Here is a 24,721-nt window from a genome sequence, read left to right as displayed (position 1 = left end):
GTCGGCTTGCCCAAGGGTAAGGCTGTTGTCACAAACATATTGTTGCTGTCAGCACTGAACCTCGTACCTCCAGAAAGGTAACTTTACAGGACAAAGAAAAACGTTCTAAACCTTTAAAAGAACTAAATGGAGAAATATTTATTTTCCAAGTAATTTTGTACCATTTCTGTTGGTTCATCATGAAACAAGTTATTTGACACAACATAAATTGCAACTGCCTTTTTCAAATTATGTCAAAAAATGAAAAATGAAGAAAACTGGACAATAATGGAGATATGAGGGTTTGTCCTGACAGCAACAAAATGTTACATTATACACTATACGCACACTAACACAACTAAAATGCAGTACTGCACTGTATCACTGTTTATATTAAATTTACATTAAAGTTGTTTATTAAAGTTGTTCTTACCTCTAAGCTTTAGGCCAATTATTGCTAGGTGAGTCTATCTCACGATAAAACTTTAAACACAAACTATTTATTAAATATGATTGAATTTTTATTATTTATCTTCACTAAGCAGTAAAAAGTCAATGTCTTAATAAAAGCTAATTATAGAAGAATACTTTTTAAATTGGTAAAGTAGCACATTTTTATTTTTTTTCATTCATCTTAGTGAATAAAAGCGAATGATAAAATTAAAACGCTCCTAACCTTTAACTGATTCGAAGTGTTTTTGATTTGCCGTTGAATAATTTTGCTTGGGGCCATGTGGCACAAGTGCACAACATGGATTCGGTCATGAATGCACAAATTCTGAAAAGCGTTCTGAAAGCGTTTTGAAATGTTTTCAGCTAAGCTTTCATTTGCTGCTAGCTGAGTTATGCTAATGTATGATATGCCTTGGATATGCGTCAGAAAGTGAAAACTGTCAACCAACCCCAGTCTCCACTATATACACATATTTATGTAGATTAATCATTATATTAATTATATTAAAAATCTTTGCTTTGAAAATAATTTATGTGTTTTCACAATGTATTAAAATAATTGTAAGGAAACTCACCTAATGACGCTACAGTATTTTTAGTGACTTTGGTTTGGATTTACAGTTCTCATTTTAAGAACACTTGTTTTGACTATGCATTCAGTCCTGTATTACTCCACTCATAATATTGCTCTACTGACTGAAGCTTTCTTTGGTATTACTCATTTACTCTCGCTTTGTATTTCATGTAGCACTGCATGACTGAATAAGTCCCATTAGGGTCCCATTGTCCTTCTTGGCCCTGCTGTGATTCCTTGGATGCAAAGTCAGTGAGAGACACCAGCAAGGCATTTATAAGTGATCTACCACGTAGCTTTGGTATGAATGACCCAGAAGTCGTTCTACTTCCACCTTGGGCACCACCCAACACTGGGCCAAGTGGTGCTTGCTTGGTGTGTCCTTCAGGGTCTTATCCTGTAAGGTGACTGGAATGTGCTCGTCCCCTTTTTTCAGCAGGCCCATGGCCAGAGAGCTGTTCTTGCTTGTCTGAGCGTGGTGGAACCCAGTACCATGGCTGTCCGTTATCCTCACCACCTCCATGTGGCTGTGTTGGAACTGTCCTGTGAGGAAAAATGGAAGAAGAGGTTTTCAGGTTCTCTTTTAGTAATGCTCTATGTGTACGCTGGCACTTAATCTGGTAAAAATGCTACTGTTCATTGTAGAGATGCGCTCTACAGCTAACTTTCATTTTTGTTTGCAATGTATGGCAAGTGCCACCAATGGATAGAGTTCCTAGAGGATGCAAATAGACTAATTTTTATTGTGAAAGAAATACAGCACAGAGCTTCTTGACCCAAAGCCAGTTGGATGTCAGGGTCTTCTTTGAGGCAGAAGAGACCTCTGTTGGAAACGTGGATGAGGATGAGATGACTGTTAGAGCTAGGCCTTCAGTTCAGTCCATAAATGTCAAAATAAAAGCGAGAACAGACACCTCCACCATAAAACTCATTTCTGTTAGCACCGTTATAGGATTTCTCATAGTACATTAGCGCGAAGCTGGAGCATACAAGGACTTTTTATGACCTTTCTAGATTAAACATGGACATTTGAAGTTCGTAAATGACATTCCATGTTTTATTTAAAGCTCATGAATTTCATTATGATGTTTTACCCTGAATGTTGTGCTGTTCCTTCAGTAAAGAGCCCTGGCATAAAGCTGCTGCTGCTACTTTGCATTTCTAAGAACTGACTGAAACCTGGTTAGAATACGGCTTATATTCACAGTCAGCGACATATCTACTTCCAGAAGGCCTAGAATGACAAAATTGGTGCCACCCATTGTAACTTCCACTGTTACTTCCTTATTATGTTGGTGGTTTATCTAATGTTTAAGGCCTTCTGTCCAGCTCCTGAAGGCTGGACCAATGGGAGAGCTTGCTTTGCTGTATCTAATTATATACTAGGGAGAGAAAAAATCCTGATTGGACTATTTTCCATTGGGCGTTTCAAGATTTTGACCCTTGAGCTTCCAACCACAACTGTATGAAAGCATTTCTACAGTACAGAGTTTTAATATATCTATGAAGGTTTAGAATACCCTGAGGGTTCCCCCCTGGAAATACTACACTCGTATGAGAATTATCTGACTATATTTGAGAATACATTGAAAAGTATATAAAAACGTCTGAAAGAAAAAGAAGAAAATACAGTGTACATACCCAGTAGCCCTTGCGTGAGACTGGACAGTCCATTGCTCTCAGCGATGTAGAACCCCAGATGCTCAATCTGAAAGTAGCTGGGGTGACTATATCGATGGAAGAGGACCAGGAAGAGCACACGCTTCCCAAATTCAAGCCAGCAGCTTTGGTGTCCGTCAAGCACAATCTTCCAGCCAGGGCCAGTTACAGAGCCCTGCTGATTTGTGGGCAGACTTTGAAGGCCCTCCCCCTTCACTACCACGGAGTCTATTGTCAGTGTGATTTTTATGCCGCCCTTAGTGGCTCTGATGGTTATCTTGTCAAAGAAGGTACGAGTCCGGTCCTCCAATCCAAGCTTAGCAGGAGCCAGCATCAAATGGCCATCCACTATAATGCCTGCAAAGTGTTAACAAGCAATATTAAAAAGCATTAATTGTTGCAATAATCATAACATAGTTTTTGAGTTAAAATGGTGGGAGGTTCAGATATGCATGTTACTGCAATGTTTACCTTTGCCTGGATCTTCAAGGAGACGTAACACATCATTGGCCTCGCCATCAACAGTGAAACACAGATTCTGGTGCAATTTAGGGAGCGTAACAACAAAATGGGGGTCTCCATCCACTTAAAAAACACAATGAAAGGGGTTTAGGGATATAAAAACATAATGAAGCTGCTTTTTCTAAGGCATAGGAAACATTCCCTCTCAAATACTGCATAAATGTTTTTCACTTTCAAATAAAACATGTAATAATGATGACAGTAAAACTAGAAAAATGCATTTCCTGAAAGTGACCGCAGCAGTGATTGTGCAGTTGAAGCAATTTCCAGGTGGTTGCTAGTTTTTTCTAGACAGTTGCTGTGGTATCCCAGGTGGTTGTTAAGTGGTTGTTAGGGAGTTGCTAGGGTTCTGCTGTGGAAATCCCAGGTGCTTGCTATGGTGTTGCTAATGAATACAATGATGTTTCAGTTGATTGCTAAGGTGTTGCTGTGTGGTTGCTGTAGTATCCTGGGAGGTTGCTAGAGTGTTGCAAGGTGGTTGCTATTGTATGCCACATGGTTAATATGGAGTTGCTAAATTACTTACATCATCACAAGTGGGTTGCCTCACAATGCACAATCACTAATTAGTAGATTTTTCAAATTGCAATGATGAAGTTTGAAGCTCTTTTGTGACCCACCTGAGGAGGAGAAGATTCGAAAAGAACTTATTGAGGGGGGGTTGTCCGGGGCAGCTGAAAGAAATTGGAGGGTGAAATGAAGATAAAATGAATTCTCTAACATCCACTATGAAATAACACTTTAAAAGAACTTGCAAGACACATTACTAAGAATTATTCTAAATGTACAAGAAATATTTCTGAATATTTAATAAAAGAACTACTTACCAGCTGCTTCTGCATCAGGATCTATGAAAAAGTTTTATATATTAACTACGAATGGAAGCAGTCTCATTATAAATAGATGACAAGTGACATATTACTTAAGGCTGTTGTATCAGTGTTTGTTCAATGCTTATTTGACTTACAAGAGTCGTAATGGATGGTGTAGTCATAGTCGTAGTCATATGTGACGTCATACTCTACAAAATCGATTTAAAAAAACTAATTTAGGGTATATGAAGCTTGTAAAAACTATAAATAAATGCATTACAGTTATCAGTCAGTGTTCTTTTAATGGTGATTTTGTTTAAATGACGTACCTTTGACAGCTTCATTATCTGTACAGAGGGTAAAAGATACATTAGATATATACCTGCTTTAGTTTTACTACCCTATAATTTTGTGCATGTCACAAATTAGTAATCACAATACAGTTACTCAGACAATTACCTCAAGTCCTTTTTTATATTTTGCAAATTAATTTAGGAATAAAACCACAGAACTACACAAAAATACATTTCATGTAGCAATTTCATGACAAGTATAACCATCTAATAAAATGGACCAGGACGGATTAGACTATAGTAGCTCTTTCTTAAACTTGTACAAATACCAGCTTGATGAAAGTAAAAAGTAAAGTGCCAAAAGTGTGTAATTTACCTTTTGTCTGAAACTGGATGGCTGTAGAAACATCTGGCAGACAGAGGAGAGGATGTTTGTTATTGGGTCAGTATCTATAATAAATAAAGGCAGAAGGACTATAGCTTTAAACTTATTCATTGGGGTATTATTATATATTTAGTGGGAGGTCATGAAATGTGTGCTGTAGTGCTCTGAACTGTAGTGCTGAGTTGTCAGAAGATGATTAGTTATTATTTCCCTTAAACTTAACCCATCATACACTCTTATCAAACAATGTTCTATATAGTACCAACAAAAGGTTTTATGACTTATGTTTCTTGGAGTGTTCACAGCTTCATATATAACTATTGAGAACGATTTCAAAGGGTGTGGCTAACTGTGAAGACAGTAGATGGTCAGTTCTTTTTTTAGATTTAGATAATAATAATTTGCCAGTTGCAGGGCCATAACCAGGGTCAAAATCATGGTCTGTTTTGCAGAGCTGTGACCTACTTTAAATAGTGAATTAAACACACTGCCAAATATGTTCTACACCAAGTGCTAACTTCAGATACCCATTTCTCAGCACTTTATTACTCTCTTTTTTAACAATAGATATTTATGTACCTATTTAATTAGTTAATTTCTCTACATTGTTATATAAACTGCTATTACTCTTCTGTCTTCTGTTTCATTTTGTTAATGTTAATTATTTAAGTACTTATAATAGTTAAATCTTAGCAAAAAGTCTTATGTAGAGTTAAATATAGTAGGCTATAAGTCTGTTGACAAACAACAGTTGTTCTGAGGTCAGTCTGTGATGAGATTCAGTCATGTCAATGCTGATCACAGTACTCCACCAACACATTACCTAGATGGTGCAGTTTCCGCATTAAATTTGTAAATGGAAAAACATTGAAAAAATCAAACCTTTCGAAACTACCCAGGTCCAGACCTGTGTCCTTATAGCTAGTCATGGCCATAAACTGTCATGTACTTCACTTGTCACAGCCGGATACCACAATAGTATTCAAAACATGGCAAATACATTGCTATTCCTATTTATAACTAATGTGGTGTGTGCCATGGGGAAAGAAGATTACTGCAGACAAATGTAGTTCCATTTGCATTTCAACCTCCAGAAAACATTAAAAACTACTATAGAAATATGCAGCTGCTACATAAGTAAGCCCTGTTGCCCACCTAGAATGACCTGAAAGAGCTTCAGTGGTACATACCTAAAATACCAGAAGCTTCCCACAGCTTGGGTGCATCTGTGAGGCCTGGCATAGGGGCAAAGGTGGCAGCCACAAGAGTGGCAATGTCCAGATCCACATTTATTTCTGTGTCAGTGTCTGCAGCTGGGGCATTGGATACTGGGACTGCCTGAAGATCTGGCAATAAAGTAGGAACTTCAGCTGTGGTGGAATTCTCACTGTCAGGTGAGGATGTAGGTTTCCCCACAGACAGGACTGGAGGTCTCGCTGAGCTGGTTGTTGTTGTGGTTTTGACAGGCACAGCAGAAGTTGTGACTTTAACAGTGCTGTGCAGTGTAGTGGAATTCTTGGTGAGTGGAGTAGCTGTACTGGTGGAGTCGAGTGGCAGAAGGGTGTTCTTCCCAGGGCCTGGAGCTGCTACAGTTCTCATGGTGCTGGCTGGAGTGGTGGAGCCCTTGCTGGAAAGAGAGGCAGTGGTGGTTTTAGATGAGCTGGGTCGTAACATTGTGGTCTTCTTGGGAGATGGAGGTGCCACATTTTTGTCTGGTGAAGGAGGAGTGTTTCCTGGACGCCCCGTTGTGTGCAGCCCTGGAGGAGCGGGATGCGGTCGAGGCGATTTGGTGAGAGGAGGCTTGCCTGCTTTGGGAGCTAAGATGGAGTTGGACTTTTTGCCACCTGTGGCAACAGTAGTGACCATTTTAAGGGGAGCACTAGTGGTCTGTGTAACCGTGGTTCCCACACTTGCTGTGGTGGTAGTGACAGGCCTAGTTGTAGTTGTGGGAGAAGGTGCAGCAGTTGGATTTGGCTCCTCACTGTCTGGTTTGACCACTACCAATGAGGTGACAGGTGTGACAAAGTTGTATTTGAGTGAAAGGTTGGTGGCTTTCTCTATTAGCAAGCGCTGTGCCACTGGATCTGTGCTGTTGATTTTAGCCAGCAGGAGCTCCTTGATTGTGAAGTAGGCCCAGAGACGATGCACAAAGCTGGAGATTCCGTCCAGGTCCCTTGTACAACCAAGCAATGCTGCGGTCCCATTACCCTCAGCCTTGGCCAGGGCAAGTTCATTTGCCACTTTCACCTTCTGCTTCGAGTTGCTTGCTGTCAACGAGACTTTCAGATCCCTGTATTCCTGGCTTAATCTTTCCTGTGACCACCAGCTCAGAGCCCTGGAAGTAGTTGGGGAAGAGAGCACGGGTGACATCATAAGCCTGGTCATCTAGGTAGGACAGCTGGATGTCTGACAGCAGTGGGCTGGCCACCTCATCATAGAACCCCTTCAACTGGAGTGCAGCGTCAGCATCCTCATACACCTGAGAGCACAAGCACATGATCAAAATGGATACAACATATTTTTTAGCTAGCTCATTTGTTCTCTTTTCACTTTTAGCGGTTGTACTTTGGATGAATTAGCCAGAATTTTATTGTTTATTGCTGCCTACCATTCGTGCTATCCCACGGTTCTCCATGGCCAAACGTTTCAGCAGAGGGAAATCTGCATCATCCCCAAACGCCAGGCAGAACAATGAGACTGAGCCCAGGGCACTTTGCGCGTTATGCAGAATGATGTCTTGCGCAGTCACTCCGATGGTAGCCTCTCCATCAGTAAGGAAGATAATCATCGGTACTTTGCGTGGTGATGAAGGTGAGGATGAGGTGGGGTTGACCAGCTGGGCTGCGGAGAGGAGAGCTGCATTGATGTTTGTCCCTGGTGAGATCAAATGGCAAGGAAAGAGAGAGAAGTTACCAACTTCATGAAGATATTTGTTGAATGGTATAGGACATGAGTACAAAGGTTGTGAAGACACTTACAGCCCTCTGCAACAATTTTCCTGACAAACTCCCGAGCATCCCGTATGTTCTGCTTTGTGGCCTGCACGGTGCGACCTTTCTTCCAGGTGTGCACCTTATCCGAAAATGTGATGAGATTGAAGTAGTCACCCTCACGGAGGTCACCCAGGATGGTAGACATGGCAGCTTTGGTCTGTGTCAAAGTAAAAGTGCAGGATCCTTATTTACTGACAGAGAATTCTACCTGTGTTTTTTATCATGATGCCTTTTATCCATTGTTAAGATGTCGATGATACCTGTTTGATCTTAGTGCCAATCATGGAGCCACTGATGTCAATGACAAAAATGACATCTTTAGGAACTACCGGCAGACCCCGTGGAGCAAAGTAATGAACAAAGTAGCCATCATGGACCTGGAAAATAGGACCAAAGGAACATGTTACAAAAAGTTCCTTCTATCTACAGCAGAAGGTGTTATTGGGTTTTGCATAGAAGTGCCATAACCTGGATGTCTCCCATGAGATCTTTCAGCTCCACATCATACTGAATGACAAAGTCTGCATTGAGTCCCTTTGGGGAGATGTTCCTCTGCTGTTGCAGGGTGGGGCTGTAATGAACATGAGCGCAGCATGGGTTCTGCTGCACCTGTGTGGAGGGGGGAGCTTCGGCCTCAGCTGGAAGCATGTGCAAACAGTTTCAGAGTTTCAGCATGCTGAAATCATTGAAGGTCATTACAGAAACTAGCTTGATAAAAGTTTAGGCCCAGAAAAAACTAAAACGATCTTTGTGGTTGATCTGAGTTTACTGAGAATTACATCAAACTGTGATATACAGAGGTATTTCAGGACCAAAGCTTTGTAGCACAGATACAATAGATACCAACATAACAATAACACACATTAATTCTCTAACATCCATCTTAGAGCTGATCTATGGTGCTAAAGTGTTATTATAAGCAAGGGTTAAATTGGCATTCTTCCAACACCTGTCCTGTGCAGTCTAGTCGTACCTGTAGCATGACTGAACTGAACCATTAACTGTAACTGTAACTCCTGTTGCCACAGGAAAGATCACGTTTTACAGGAAAATTTAAAGGCCAGTCATATTTCAGTTTTGATAGACATTGCCTAATTCATTGCCCATGGTCTGGAGTCTGAAAGTGTGGAGAAAAAGTTTTTAGCAGTGGTACATGAAGGTATCCACAAAATACCTTTGAAATCAAGTTGATTTTTACCACCATGGTGACTTCAGTTAACTGTCTTAAGTTTACCAAGCCAAATCTTTAGGGACTGGTTTCCCAGACATTGATTAAGCCTAGGACTAAATCGCAGTTCCAGTGGTGAATCTCCATTGGAAATTCTTTTAGTCTAGCATTAGGTTTAATCTTGGTCTTGAAAACTATGCCCTAGCCATGATCTTACCTGTAACTAAACACTCAGAATGTCCAGATTTGATTGTGTGTAAATGGCACTGACTAGCTAGTTGGCTATAGTGTAGGCTAACTAGCTACAGCAGCTACATGATAAAATTCCGGCACTTTACAAATTACAATGGTGAGTTGCACCTGGGACAGTGTCGGTGAGTAGTCGGCTGGTCCTAAGTGGTAGGGCTTTGATGAACTTGATTCCGGTCTTCTCTGCTATCGTAACATCCACAGAGAGATTTTGCACTGGCTGCCCTGGTCTCAGGCCCAAAGCCAGCTCATAACGACCCAGTCGCCGTGTCAGCAGCTCCTCGTAAGTCAGGGAGAAAGACATTTGGGTTCCAGGAGGCACACTGATGGCCACCCGGAACTTCTCAATCTCCCGCTCCCTTCAAACCAGAGACACACATCTTACAACTTAAATAGTGCAGGAACAATATTCACCTTTTGTTACATTAATATGTTCTTCATTTCCCTATTTCACAATGAGTGTAATGGTGTAAACCATACAAAACACCAAATGTTTAGTGAAATAAATAATGTTCTGGTCCATTTCAATCATAGAACCTATTTGAACTGTACTTGGTTTGAACGTATGGAATGTTAAACACAGTGCATTTAATATGGCAGACCGTCGGAGGTAAGAGAAACATAGCCTTTAGCAGTTTTAAGTGGATCTGCTCACTCAGTCAGTGCCAAAAGAAACATGGTTTAATCCCTGCAGAGACGGTGTCAAATACGCTTTTGGACTCACTTGGTAGCAACAAGTCCTGCTGTTTTCCCCTGTTTCTTGGCCGTGTCATAAATCTTCCTGGCTGCAGTTCTCTCTTTCACTTCAGCCACGAACACCTTACCGTTAGATGTGCTGAGAGGTTAATTAAAAGAGAAATTAGTATATAGTTATGTTACATAAACAGTAATTAAAACTAAAGGGAGCTATCAAGCCTTTAAAGCTCAGGTGAGGTCAAGACTGCTTCCCCCTGTAATGCATCAATTCTCAACTGCTGAAAGGAATAGTTTGGCAAAAAATCTAATTGTCCTGCTTACCCCAGATGTAGACAGTCAGTCTAGACAGGTTTGGTGTCCAAATTTTGCTTTTTTAGTTTAGCACTGAAGCTAACATTGCTACAAACAGTAGAAGTCAGTAGTCACCTAAATCTTTTTCTATAAATACATCCTCAAACCCTCTCTCAAACCGCATTCAGCTCTTCATTAAGGCCAAACTGACTTAAAGACAAAGTATGACTTACTGTAAGCTGTAAAAATGCTGTCTAAACATGTGTTGTTTAACATGGCTTCCCACAGCTTTCAGCTGAAAAAATGTTTATTTTTATACACTTAGAAATTAAGCTTCTGTGCAGGTACACTTTTCGTTCATCAAGGTACAAAAAATGGAGACGAGACGGGGTGTGTGGAGTCAAAAAAACTTAGAAAATATAATTTCAATGGATTATGGTACAATTATGTTCCCTGACAAAAAGTACTGAGATGTACCCCTAAGGGTACCACCCCAGAGACAAGAGGGGTACTGCCCTAGAGACAGTTTCAGACCTTTTTTTCTGAGAGTGTAGGTCACAGAAAGTCATACTGTGTCCTAAAACACGCATGTGCGCACAACTGGTTGCAGTTTTAGGAGGTCGAACGAAGTTTTGGAGAGAAAAAGATTTGGGTGACAGTTGACTCCGACTGTTTGTTAGCCTTGTACCTCCAGTGCTAAACTAAAGAAGCGAAGTCTAAACTCTGATCATATTTTGACTGATCGACTACATCTGGTGTAAGTGGAAAACTGTAAATTTGATTGCCAAACTAATACTTCAAATGTATGTATATGCATCTTCTTAGCAAAATAGTATTTTAAACATGTTCTGTAAGCATGAAAGTTTAATTTTAGTTTTAATTAAATGGGTAAAAAATCTGTGTGAAAGTGTTTTTCAGAAGTTTTTTCTCCAAGAAGTACACTCAAAAACACGCAAATAGGAGGCAAGGTCGACGCAGGGGTGAGCAGAAAAAGTCATTTCCCTCAGAAAACATGATTACTGGAACACCCCCACCACATATACACCCTGTTACCTAATATACCAGCATTTCCCCCATGCTTTACGCCCCCATAACTCAACAACTCAAAGCCAGTTATGCAGGCCTTGTATCCTCTTTGCGGTGGAGCAAAGGGAACGAAGAAGCTAAATTTAAGATTGACCCCTTTAAGCAAACATATTTAAATAAAAATCAACAAAGACCCACCAAAATAAACTGGCAAGCCTGAAACAGAGCTTGTTTTGGGCAGAGCAGGGTTGAATGGGGAGTTTAAGGGCCAGTGGAAAATAGAGGCAGCTGTATGTGTGCTCTATGAGAGGACTGTGCGATGTGATGAACACAGGGATCTCAGTTACAGCCTGTGTAACAGTACTACACTAAAGACAAACATATATCTGTGTTGACCAGATGGGCTTTTGTTTGAGTGCGTTTGAGGCATTGTATGCATCTATAAATGCGTCAGATGTATTTTAGCTCTTTAGAAACTAACCTACACGTGGGCATAAGTGTGTGGGTGCATTGTACTTGCGTGTGTACTGTATGTGTTTGTGCACACATATATGTCTGTATGTGTGTACCTTGGCTACATGCCTTGGTAAACTCCAGTGGGCAAGAAAAGGAGGGGGAACAAGGCCAGCTGGTGTAATTTTCTCTATTAACTCTCTGACTTCTCGCTACAAAGCCCGCTATTCATCTGCCCCAAAGTTTCCCTGTTCCTAAACTACTTCCGCCCCCAAATCCAGCTCCTGGCTGCTCTACCAGGCAGCCATTTTCTTATTTGCAGGCATCTTATTTACACTCTGCATTCTTTCTAAAGGAAAAGTGGTTTTCAGGCCTCTCGCTCACACACAAATGTGTCTCCTTTCTTCCGTGGAGCTCCGGAGAGACGTCCTCTGAAGTTTTATTTCTGGATTACACCTCTTGCTGGCCCGCCTGGAATGAGGTCCACGTTTCTCCTTTCATTTTTTGTCTCGCAGAAGCTAACTAGTGATTCTTGGTGACAAATGAGAAGTAGAAGTTATGTTTGATAATTAGGGTTTCAGGGATTAATTGCAGTGTATTTATTATTACCCAATTCCCAAGTGATTCTTTCCCCAGCAGTGAACCATTAATGCGATTATAACCCTGCCATGTCACATGAAGCAGAAAACAGAGATTACTCTGCTCAAGAAGGCCAACATTACCACTGTGAGTGTTAATGTGCTTTCATTTCGTTTCCTTGAAGCAGAAATAAACCTACACCAGCCATAACAGCCAATATGTGTACATCAGCAACTGTTCAGTAGCAACTATATGATGTAACCATTTGTCCTTATATCAAAACTTTGTAACTAGAAATGGACCAATTGAAATGGTCCAACATTTCTTAGAATAAATCCCTTCACTATAGGATACACTAAAGGTGAGAACTTTTTTTACTCCTATAGGACAAATCAGCCTTACATTACAGCAAAGAACTTTTAGGTGGATAACATAGGTAGTACTGCACTTATACAACAGGACTTTGTACTAATGTTAAGAGTTATTTGAGAGTATTAGTAAGGCTAATATTTGAACAATAGGATAATCAGATGTTAAGAAACACTAAAGCTATTCAAATTGCCAACACTTATAAAACCATGCACTTCTGTAACGAAACAAACGTTTGTTTATCAGGCTAAATGCTACCTTGTCACCAGTGGCACACAGTTCCCAGCTCTGCACAGACTCTTTGGAGATAAGCACGACTGTCGAGACTTCATTCTGAACTGATTTTAGGCATCAATTGGTTTTAACTCCAGGTGCAGCACAGTTCAGTTTCCTATTGCTCTAGACTGCTAGATAGTATTCTCTCAGTCACATGTATTTCCAAGAATAAATGAGAACATGCAGGCTAGCCACCTGTCTGAAACAGAAGGAAACTTACTCCGACTGTGCTGGGCATTAAGAACAGGAAAGACTTAAACCTAGTCCATTATGTGCTTGAGTACACTTGACATTACAGTCTCAGACCACTGCTAAAAAACACAGCACAGACCAGCTTAGACCAGCATGGAATGCATGCTGGTCTGTGCTGTGTTTTTTAGCAGTGGTCTGAGGCTGTAATGTCAAGTGTACCCATGGTTTATGCCAGCCTAGTGATGCTTTAGCTGGTCACACAGCATGGCCGTGCTAGTTGACCAACATCCCAGCTTCGAAAACACAACATAGGCTGGTTTTGCTGGTGATCAGCCATGCAGGTCTGTGCCAGTTTTTCTAGCAGGGACACACAATTTTACCATTATCGCCAGTTTTGGTTCGGTCTGTTCTCTTTGTGTTTGAGCTGCTTCCTCACTGCTTCCTTACTGGATGTGAGTTATTGACCAAGAAGTATAGCCAACTATTATGTTTACAAACACTCTGATTTAGTGTACAAAGTTACCATTTTGAGATGTTTTATTATGACAGCAGCAGTGTCCCATAACACATTAAGATTTCCAAATGCTTCTTCCCATGATGTGACAACGAAAACCTTCATTAGTTGCTTTATTACAATGTTCAAAACTTACTTTGGTAGCTATGGGCTCTTGCATCTACTGCTCCACTTATCAATCCAAGAAAAGCAATATTGCACCTGCCCTTTCCTTAAACTGTAAAGCAAGCCACAGTATTAGCTAATACGTTCTAGTAGTGGAGGAATCAAATGTGTTGTTTGTGACTCACATGGTGAAGTTGGAGATGAAGGCAGAGGGAGGCAGGTCTACCTCAAAGGCTGCCTCTTTGGTGAGATGGAGCTGGTTCCATACTGTACTCTCCACAGTGGTGATAGCATAGCGGGAAATGACAGTGCATCGCACATGGTAGTCTGTGATCTTCAGCTATTGGCATGGTGGAGATAAAAGGATACATAAAGAAAATAGCCAAAAACAGGTACTTTTAAAAATTAAGGTGCCAAAAAAGCCGTAGAGGAGTGCTTGCTGGTCCCTGCTCTCAACACACGTAATCAATCATTAGTTAAATTACTTAGCAAGCCCTTCCTGCAAAGTGGGTATGGTAGAGCTGGAAAACACTACAATGTGCATAGCAGGGGATACTTCAGGACTAGGGTTGGGAGCCTGAGCCTTAGAAAAAAACATTTTTGGTTGGTTCTTCAGAGAACCTTTTTATGAACAAGATGTGCAAGATGTTCAAGAACTTGCACATAGTAGAGGGCAATATACCGCTTCACCCGGTACCGGTTGAAATTCTTCTAAAGTTATACGTTTTGTCATTACCGTTATACCAGTATGCAAATAGATGCAGATAATGCGACATACAGACAGTGCAAGACATGCTGATTCCCTCACCTCTCCTATAGTGAGTTACACCCTGAGGCAAGTTAGTTTAGTTTATTGTCAAAGGAGTAGACATCAGATCGTAATGAGTTAATGAGTCAACAGGGGGAAAAGAGAGTGGAAGAAAAAGCCAGTCTCTTGGGGTTACCACTTAGCCATTAGCCTAGCATGGAGGTTAGCCAGCTATCCATGTGCAGCGCTCCGCACTCAGCCAGCTGCTTCAGGCAACACTGCGGTCTCAGCCTGCAAGCCACGAGGCTATACAGCTTCTCGGCTAAAATTGCTAATCTGAATGGCTTGTAATATCTACTTAATTCCAGCAGCGTCTGACAGTCATAGATTAAAGCTTGAGTGTAAGAGATGCACATATAAGACAAATGACTGTTGGCCTTAAAACAACATTCAGCACTGTTTTTACGAGGCTGAAGTTGGCTTCCTGTTTGCCTTGAATGCCTTTCGAATGTAACTGCTGCACCATTTAAGGTGGAGCAAGAACATTTGAACAAGTAGCTGATGAATAAGAGGCTAGAAAGTTAGAAAGCAATACTGACATCCGTCTATATGTTGTTTATTTCTGCTTTGTTATTTTGCCCAAAAAAAATATTTCAGATGTACTTCAGTTGTTAAATATGGTTCTTATTAAAAGTGAAGGGTCATACGGAATATGCCGGTGATAATCCTAAAGAAGGTTTACTTAAGCATCTAAATTGGTATTATTTGAAAAAATATACATAAATTCTCTTCATGAGATATACCAAAACTGTCATTATTCTTAATTATATTGTGATATTAAATTAAGTTATATTACAATTAATTATAATTATAAATTATTTAGTAATAATATAATTATACATTTTTGCCTATATTGCCCACTACTACTTGTACATAATGTAAAGGTTTTATACCAGTTAACCTTTAATTTTGAGAGGGTACTTATAAATTCTGGATGATATTTAGACACCATACACCTTTGTACAACAAGGCGTTTCTTAAAGGTTATTTTTTATTTTTATCTGTGCACTTTGCAGTTTATTAATCCCCTGCTGTCCGCTTGGCCAGTCCAGAGATCTGACGGCAGCCCACAAGAGAGTGAATAGCTCACCCTCTGTTTGCTTGGCCCTCACTCAGACCACATTGGTCTGGCTACGATGCCAGGCTAACTGCGAGAGAATGAAAAGAAAAGTTCTCTTTCATATGTGACGTGCAACAGCATAATTATACCTGGTATCAGTTTATTCAAACTATTTAATTTCTTATTCAGTCAGTTCGATTTCTTGAACTATATAGTTACTTAGATTTTGTAATGTTCCAAGAAGCTTAAAAGAAGTCTCTTGTGCTTCTTTATGTTTACCACTTTAGCAAAGTCTCTGGTCCAGAATCAGTTTTTACATCATTGGTTTCCTAATTTAGACTCCATCTGTTGATCCTGGATTTATCAGTGAGTCAATATAAAAAAATTAGCCACATTACTAACCAGTTAAATTAACAAACAAACTTAAAGCTTGGAGCTGTCAACAGTTCACCATTATCTTAGCTATATGCTATGGCAACTGAACCTGAATCATGGGCAGTGGTTCCACACAACTGAGTTTTTGTTGAACATTTTTAGAGATGCACAAACACCTAGTGTTGTGAAAAAACAAATAAACTAAGTGAAACCCAGTGAAAGTGTGTATTATGTACAGTACCACGCACAGTCAGAGACCATCTATTTAATTTCCATTCAAAGTGGCCCTTATGTGCATGTTCATTTTTGTGCATCAGGAAAAAGCAGAAACTTTGTTTTAATAGCAAGAACACAAAAGCTCGATATAATACCAAACTTTTCGGTATTTACTGTGTCTGTACTGTTTCCGTTCTTGCTTTCAGTTCTTAAATACAAACTGCAGGGATATTCTTCCATGATTCTAATAAGCAACTCCAAAGTTCAGTCTTAGAAGTTGGTTGCATTTTCTACTTCTTACAATCCAAATAATCCCAAACACATTCAGTGATGCTGAGGTCTGGATTCTGGGGTGGTCAGTCTGTTGTTCTGAGAACACCAGCAACTTCTTTGTTTGATTTGCAGATGTTCATTTATGTGTATGTTATTCATTTTTCAGCATTTTTCAGCAAACATACATAACACATACAGAAAATGACACAACAACTGAATATAATATCACATTTTTCAGTATTTAATTTGTACAACTTCTGTCTGTTCTTTTCAGGAGCCTTGCTTTCAGTTTTTCAAAAAAAAGCTGCAGGCGTATTTTTCCATACCTTCAAAGTTCAGTCTTAGAAGTCGGTTGCATTTTCTGCTTCTCACAATCCAAATAATCCCAAACACATTCAGTGATGTTGAGCTCTGGACTCTGGAGTGGTCAGTTCTTGTTCTGAGAGCATGAGCAGCTTCTTTGCATAATTGGTCATTTTTTTGTCTATTTCTTGTTCCAGTAGCGACTTCCTAACAGATACACATCCTTTCAGACCCATAGTGTTTAGCTGTCTTCTCACAGTGGAAGGATGGACAGAAACAACTGTGAATTTTTTCAGATCTGAAGCAGGAGTGGAGCTTTTCTCCTTTCTCTCAAAGAATAAAGCTTTAAGTACTGTGGTTGTGAGTGTCTGATGGTGACAGTTTTGGTGGTGTGGTTGATAGAAGTCTTTTAATAATTTCTTTAACCACCAGTTTTGGAAACTTTTGTTTTTTCACATATTTTCCTTTGACTTTCTACTTTATTATGCAAGTGGATTATCTTATATCTAATATCCTCTAAAATATCTCCTGAAAAAGGAATAAAAGACAAAAATGTGTCTTTTGAGCGATGCCATAACAATCCCTGCCCTACACATCTTAGTGTTTCTCCTGCTCTTAACACACCTTCCAGTATCCAGTAGTTAAATTAATTAACAAAACCCTTCCTAAGAATGGAATGTGCCAGAGCAGGGGTTACTCCAGGACCAGGGTTGGAAGCCTGTGTCATAGCTTGTATTTAATGGCCGTTTCAAGTGGAATTAAATAAATGATGGTTGGTTTCTGACTTTTGCACAGTACTGTATTTATATATTATGCATAGCTTACTTTTATATAGTTATGTTCAGCTACTAAGTAATACATTTTAAAAAGACTTCAATTTGATATGGCTTCATGACTTCAAGTTAATATGGTGTTCAGTCCACAGTAGCAGGCAAATTGTAACTTTATCTTACAGCCAGTAATAATGAGGCTTATTGCAAATAATGAGGCAGTTAAGCAAAGCATAGAAGGAAGATGCACACCACAGAGGGTAGGCTAGGTGGAAAGACATCACACAGAGGGTGAGTAAAACATGGGGAAACATACACTTGGTATGCATAATGGGAAAGATATGACATTTACTCAGTGAGTTGCAGTGTCATATTAAACACTTATCAGGTAAATCCTGCAAGTCACTGAAACAACAGAACTAAATCAGTTTCCCAAGAGGTGGGTCGTTCGTAGGTTGAGTTAGTAGTATAAAATATAACAAATTTGCAGTTTTCAGACCATGTTGACTGTTGTGACAGAAGTGTGATGATCTTCCTAGTTTGACCGTTTAGACAGTCCGTAATTCCATCCTGAGGCCCAGCTGATCACGTACCATATATATATATTTCACACTGTTCCCATGATTCCACCTCTGTAATCTCCTCGTTTAAAAACATAGCTTTGGCAAATTCCACTAATGTCGATCTTAATAAAACCAAACTTATCTCCATTTACTCTCAAGCTGTGAATTTATCACTGAAGTCCATTGAGTCTGGAGTATCAATTACAAGCAAAACACAATGCTAATGTGCCAGTGTCATCAATACTGATATCAGACTGTGTGGGACAGTGCTCATGCAAGAGGATGACAAAAGCAATACTACAGTTTTCCTCAAAACAAGATGCCACATTGCTGTGTGAGAGTGAGAGGCTACAATTTCTTTAGTGTTAGACATGCAGGAGCTGTTGCTCTCACTGTACGTCAGTAATGAAAATTGGAAACTTTGATTATGATCACCCTCCTTCACTTGAGTTTTGCGTTCAGTTTGTGCATTCAAACAATGTTACTGAATTATTGAAAGTATAAATACATTCTGATGAAGCTTATTTTGACCACACGTGTACAGTCATATGCAAAAGTTTGGACACCCCTGGATAAATTGCATGTGTTCTTGATTTTTGAAAGTAACTTTAACATGTCCTCTACAGGGCACAAAATTAATGGCATTTTAGTAAATTCATTTAACATATTGGGGGAAAAATAAAATGTGCCATAACTTTTGTACAGGCCACATTTTTTCCAATATGTTAAATTTAGTAAATAAACAGTAATTGTGCGTTAAATTGTGCAGTTCTCTGTAGAGGATGTGTAACTTATTTTCACTTAGAAAATCAACAAAACTTGCCATTTGACCTGGGGTGCTGAAGCTTAAATGGAAAAAAATCCTTCTTTTGGGTTAAATTTGAGTAAATAAGACAAATGTGATTAACCACGATTAACTACACAAAAGAACATAATTAATTGAGATTAACTACACAAAAGAGTGCGATTAATCGCAATTAATTACGTTACTCATAATTAGAATTATGACAGCCCCAGTCTTTACATATAATTTTGTTCTTTATATGATCATTTTACTAGCACTAAAATGGTCCAAGAAGGACCTGGGTTCGATTCCCCAGCCGGGCAACCAGCATCCTTTCTTTCTGGAGTGTGCATGTTCTCCCCGTGTCTGCGTCGGTTTCCTCCCACAGTCCAAAGACATGCAGTCAGGCCGATTGGAGATGCTAAATTGCCTCTAGGTGTGAGTGTGTGTGTGTGTGTGTGTGTGTGTGTGTGTGTGGGTGTGTGTGTGTGTGTGTGTGTGTATTCTAAAAGCATATGACTGTTATTGCCCAAAGAAAGCATAAACACTTTGCTATATAACACTTTCTGTTCCAGAGGCAAACACTCCACATTCTCAGTGGTCATTTAACTCAAGTGAACTCCCGTGGTTCTTGAGTGCTTGAGGCCCAAAATGCCTGGCAGAATCAACCACTGCACATATTGTTAAAATTACAAGGACCACATGGAGTGAATGTTTTCACTATTGACCACACTATTGTTCTATTCCAAGTCAGAGTGCAAAACACAAAGGACAACATGGTCAGATTATTTCAAGAGTTTCCTTAATGATAAAATTATGTAATACTTACGGCTGGTTTAGCTGCGTTGCTTTGACGCCTCAACCTCTGGAGACAAAACAACATCACACAATTAGAATGATTCTCACTTAGAATACAGTATGCTTGTCACAAATGTAAGGTAATATTAGTTTATTCTTCCAAAAGCACATTTTTTATCAGGCAGTCAACCCACACTTTGAGTGTTTATACCACATAGAAAATGACGGAGTCGGGGCTTTTTTTTGTTTCGTCTGGCATTTGACACAAGTTTGAATTACCTGGCTCTGAAACAAGTGACCACGTGTTGGAAAAGTGAATACTAATTCAAGCGTCTGTAGGAAGCAATTTATGCTGCGTTAAAACCAAGTGCATCTGCATTGGCACTCTAGGACAGAACTCACTTTATTTCCTTTAAGTAATAATTTGCATCACCACCATCTGATAACCTCATCCTTGTACAAATATAGCATCATCAGAAGAAAATGTGGGCCAAGAGACCAACAAACCAGCCACTTTGCTCTTAGACGCCAGTGCGCGAGTCTTGGTCAGGGCTTGGTGTCGTAGCAAGAAAGCCTGAATCAAAGCCATTCACAGAATGCCTGCGAATGGAGCTAAATGTCAGTACTGTACACTGAGGGCCAGTGAGGGGTTTCAGACGTTCATTTTGCACACAAATCATAGCTGTGTCAATATATTACCACACATCCTGGAGGGATGCTGTAAATACAACGTAAACAGACGTCCGAGTGGGGGGAACTCAGCGAGTGTGTGCTGTGCCTGTGCTGGCACTGGTCGAGCATTCTTTAGAAAATCACTTCTGCACACTTGGCACAACTTAGAAATGCATTATAAATTCAGTATTAGCCTGTGTGCTTTTACACCAAGCAGAGCCAAATGTGTTTAGGATAATTCCTTCAGTATTGCTGCTGTTTACATGCTTAGTTAAAGTAATTCTAAATACTAATACCCAGATTCCTCAATAACTATGTTAAACACATATTTCTCAAATCCTTAGTATAAATATAATCATTAAACTCAATGTTTTTGGATAGATCTTATCAAACCTAATATGGTTTCTATCAACTCGCACCCTAATGTAGTACCTTTTAAATGCAGTGACACCGTACATTTTCTTTAGCCCAAAGAGTTCTTAGTTGTAAGTAATGTTGTGACTTGCAGCCTTCTCATCTTTCCTTACATAAAGTCAACAGAAACTGAAGACATATCTAATGGTAAAGAACATCTGGTACTGTGCTGAAGTCAATGAGCACTCTTCATTTATTTCATTTCCATTTAAAACTGCCATTAAGTACAAGTTATTATTTTTCATCATGTCATCATATTTAACAGAAAGTATTTAGTTAATAATTCAACTTTGGCCTTCTTCTGTTCTTTTCGGGAAACTTGCTTTCAGTTTTTCAAATATTTTCAAATATTTTCCACACCTCTAGTTCAGTCTTAGAAGTTGGTTGCATTTTCTGCTTCTCACCATCCAAATAATCCCACATATTCAGTGAGTGATGTTGAGGTCTGGTCAGGGTGGTCAGTCCATTGTTTTGAGAACATCAGCATTTCTTTGTTTTGAGGTTTTTTTTCTTTTTTTGCCTGTTTCCTTTTCTCAGCAACAGCTTCTTGACAGCTACACGTCCTTTCAGACTCATAGTGTTGGGTTGTCTTCTTACAGTGGCAGGATGGACAGAAACTCCTGTGCATTTTTCAAATCTGAAGCAGCTTGATTTCCTCCTCTTTCTCAAAGATGAAGGCTTTATGTGCTGTTTATCTGATGGTGACAGTTTTCGTGGTCTACCAGGTTTTGCAGGTAGTTGTTAGGAGCCCCATTTTTCTGTATCTTTTAATCGTTTGTTGAACTCCAGTTTTGGAAACTCCTGTTTTTTCATGTTTTTTCCGTTGACTTTCCCCTTTCCTGTGCAGATGGATTATCTTATGTCTAATATCCTCATGAAAACCTCCTGGAAATTGAGTAACTTGTACTAAATGGTCATTTTTAACTGGAATGTACCATATATGTACATTATTTGTTGAAAGTTACATTAAAAAAGGTGGTTCTTGGTTTGTACAGTTCGGAACCTTTACATTATGTCACATTATTTCATTTACAAAAAGATGGTTCTTTAAAGTACTATCCATTGAAAAGTTCTTTAGGAAGGCAAAAGTAGTTCTAGGCATCTCTATTTGTAAGAGTGTATACTCACCTTGAGAGAAACACCCTGCTTTTCATATCCTGCTGCCCATCCACTGCTTACAATCACCAGCAGGTTTAGCGTAATCCCAACAAGATTAATGCCCATTTTACTGATGCTCTCTGTCCCTGCGTTCAGTTCATTCAAGGCTCTGGTAGTCCAGTCATCTGTTCACTCTACTGCTTCCAACCTCATTCTAGCCACATGTGGTGCATTCTAGGACAGAGAGTTGCTTTTGCGAGAGTAACTCAAACCCCTCCCTTCCACTTAAGGCATCAAGGTTGTTTCTGAGACCAAGCAGGCAAAAGCAAGAGATGGAGATGTTAAAGCTTGTGTATAACCAGGCTCCCCTCAACGCCTCTGGATGAATGTTAGGGGGGTTGTTGGCCTCCGTGTGGGCTGCTGGAAATTTCGCAGAGTCTTGCCATCAGTTCAACGGCAAAAGAATCCACAAATTGTTAACCCATGAAGTCCTGCCCTTCATGTGTTCACTTACCCACCCCATCTAGTTAAACACAGGTATGATGTTTGTTTTTCCATGAGCTGTAGTCATACATTACTGTCCAAAAGTCTAAGGCATTTGTGTGATGTATGTATGTAAATATATAATAAAGCCGTCACGAAAATAGTTTAAAACTTTATTTTTGAAGTGTGTCTCTGCCAGTAAAAAACATAAAATGACTTTAGAATAAATGCAAATAATCTTAAATATGCAAGACATAAGAAGAATGCTTTGTTTTTTGCCTTAGACTTTTGGACAGTAATGTATATATACCGATCAGACCACCTCCTTGTTTCTACGCTCATTGTCCATTTTATCAACTCCACTTACTATATAGGTGCACTTTGTAGTTCTACACTTACAGACTGTCGTCCATCTGTTTCTCTGCATACTTTTTTAGCCCCCTTTTACCCTGTTCTTCAGTGGTCAGGACCCCCATGGACCCTCCCAGAGCAGGTGCTATTTGGGTGGTGGATCATTCTCAGCACTACAGTAACACTGACATGGTGGTGGCATGTTAGTGTGTGTGGTGCTGGTACGAGGGGATCAGACACAGCAGTGCTGCTGGAGTTTTTAAACACGTCAGTGTCACAGCTGGACTGAGAATAGTCCACCAACCAAAAATATCCAGCCAACAGCGTCCTGTGGGCAGCATCCTGTGGCCACCAATGAAGGACTAGAGGATGATTAGCTCATATTGTACAGCAAGAGATGAGCTATCGTCTCTGGATTTACATTTACAGGGTGGACCAACAACGCAGGTGTGTGTAATAGAGTGGACAGTGAGTGGACACAGTGTTTAAATACTCCAGCAACACCGTCTGATCCACTCGTACCAGCACAATGCACACTAACACACCACCACTACGTCAGTGTTACTGCAGTGCTGAGAATGATCCACCACCCAAATAATACCTGCTCTGTGGTGGTCCTGTGTGGGTCTTGACCATTGAAGAACAGGGTGTATAGAGAGTGCCTTGCGAAAGGATCAATCCCTCTTAAAAGTTAACAAATGTGTCAGAATTACAAATAACACTTATACAGATTGTTACAGACAGTACTTATTATTATTATTGCAAATCATAATGTCAGTGTCAGTTTTTAGTTTTTTTAAATTAATGTATTGTTTGTCAGCGGATCTTCAAAAAAAGTAAAACTGAAATAGGCTGATTGCATAACTGTTAATCCCCTTCAGACTAGCACTTGGTAGAACCAACTTTTGCTGCAATAACAGCTTAAATGGCTGATTTGCTCTAGGTTGCTTAGGTTGGTTGGATGATGCTTGTGGAGCACAGTTTTCAAATAGTGCCACTGATTCTCAGTTAGACTGAGATTGGGACTTTAACTTGGCCACTGTAGAACATTGATCTTTTTGTTGTTTATCCACTCCTGTGTTGCTTTGGCCTTGTGCTTGAGATCACTGTCCTGCTGAAAGGTGAAGTTTCTCCCAAGTTTTAGTTCTTTAGCAGACTGAAGAAGGTTATCTTGCAGTATCACCCCGTATTGTGCACCATCCGTCCTTCAGTTTTACAAGACGCCCAGTCCCTGCTGAGGAAATGCATCCCCACAGCATGATGCTGCCACCCCCATACATCACTGTTTTGGGTGGTGTTTGTTGAGGAATGGACAATGTTAGGTTTGTACCACACATAGCATTTTGAATTTTGACCAAAAAGCTTGATTTGCCTCTTATTTGATGACAAAATCTTCATCTACATACAGGCCAGTTGTATGCCAAGCTCTTGATATCGTTGACTGGTGCATTTACATATATACAGTTCTCTGCAAAAGGCTAAGGCACATTGTTTAAAAACATTTATCTGTGTGTGTTTGCGCTTGTGAAACATACATATCATCAGAATAAATTCAAATAAACATAAATACAGTAAAAAGTAATTTTTTTTTAAAAGAGGATGTCTTGTGAGCTAGTTTGAAGAACAAACTTTAGCTCCAAATTTCTCCAGCCAAGTTGTAAGCAAACTTTTGAACACCTCTGGTCAAAGTACATGTTTTGTTGATTTGTTGAAGTGAAAATAAGTTAACACAAAATAAAACATAAAATATAAAATGTTCCATAACTAGATTCATTCATCATCTAAACCACCTCCTGGGTCGCGGGAGACAGGCCACATTTTATATCTGACTTTTTCCCCAATATGTTAAATGAATAACAATTATTAAAATGATTAAAATTAAAAACAATAATTGTGTGTTAAAATGGGCAGAAGTGTGTTCTCTGCAGAGGATGCTTTGATGTTTAAGTAAAAAGACTCTATTTTGCATCCTGCAAATGAAAAAAAAGAACAATATAAAAGTTAGATAGGTATAAAACGCATTTACTCCGATACATTATAATTAACAATAATATTAATCATACATCTTATTTATCTATCACTTTTATTTATAAATAGCTTTTCATTTTAGTTATAAAATCTCAAAGTGCTTTATAAATATGACTGACACACTGAAAAGATGAAAA

The 24,721-nt window shown here is 39.5% G+C and overlaps 1 protein-coding gene across 1 annotated transcript; it reads right to left on the bottom strand.

Moving 5' to 3' along the window:
* Window positions 1–1,219: 1,219 nt before the first annotated feature.
* Window positions 1,220–22,023, bottom strand: itih6 (inter-alpha-trypsin inhibitor heavy chain family member 6). The gene is given in 19 exon segments (XM_036592498.1): window positions 1,220–1,549; window positions 2,648–3,022; window positions 3,137–3,250; window positions 3,808–3,861; window positions 4,015–4,035; window positions 4,155–4,208; window positions 4,329–4,346; window positions 4,669–4,701; window positions 5,868–6,969; window positions 6,971–7,156; window positions 7,286–7,551; window positions 7,656–7,827; window positions 7,931–8,047; window positions 8,139–8,308; window positions 9,199–9,446; window positions 9,812–9,922; window positions 13,774–13,928; window positions 19,570–19,605; window positions 21,753–22,023. Coding segments are annotated over 19 exon segments (3,597 nt in total). The 5' UTR covers window positions 21,849–22,023; the 3' UTR covers window positions 1,220–1,280.
* Between the last annotated feature and the right edge of the window lie 2,698 nt (window positions 22,024–24,721).

This window comes from Colossoma macropomum, unplaced genomic scaffold (assembly GCF_904425465.1).
Source record: "Colossoma macropomum unplaced genomic scaffold, Colossoma_macropomum, whole genome shotgun sequence".
Classification (NCBI taxonomy): Eukaryota; Metazoa; Chordata; class Actinopteri; order Characiformes; family Serrasalmidae; genus Colossoma; species Colossoma macropomum.
Note: the sequence above shows the minus strand (reverse complement) of the source record. Positions and strands in the feature narration are given on the sequence as shown.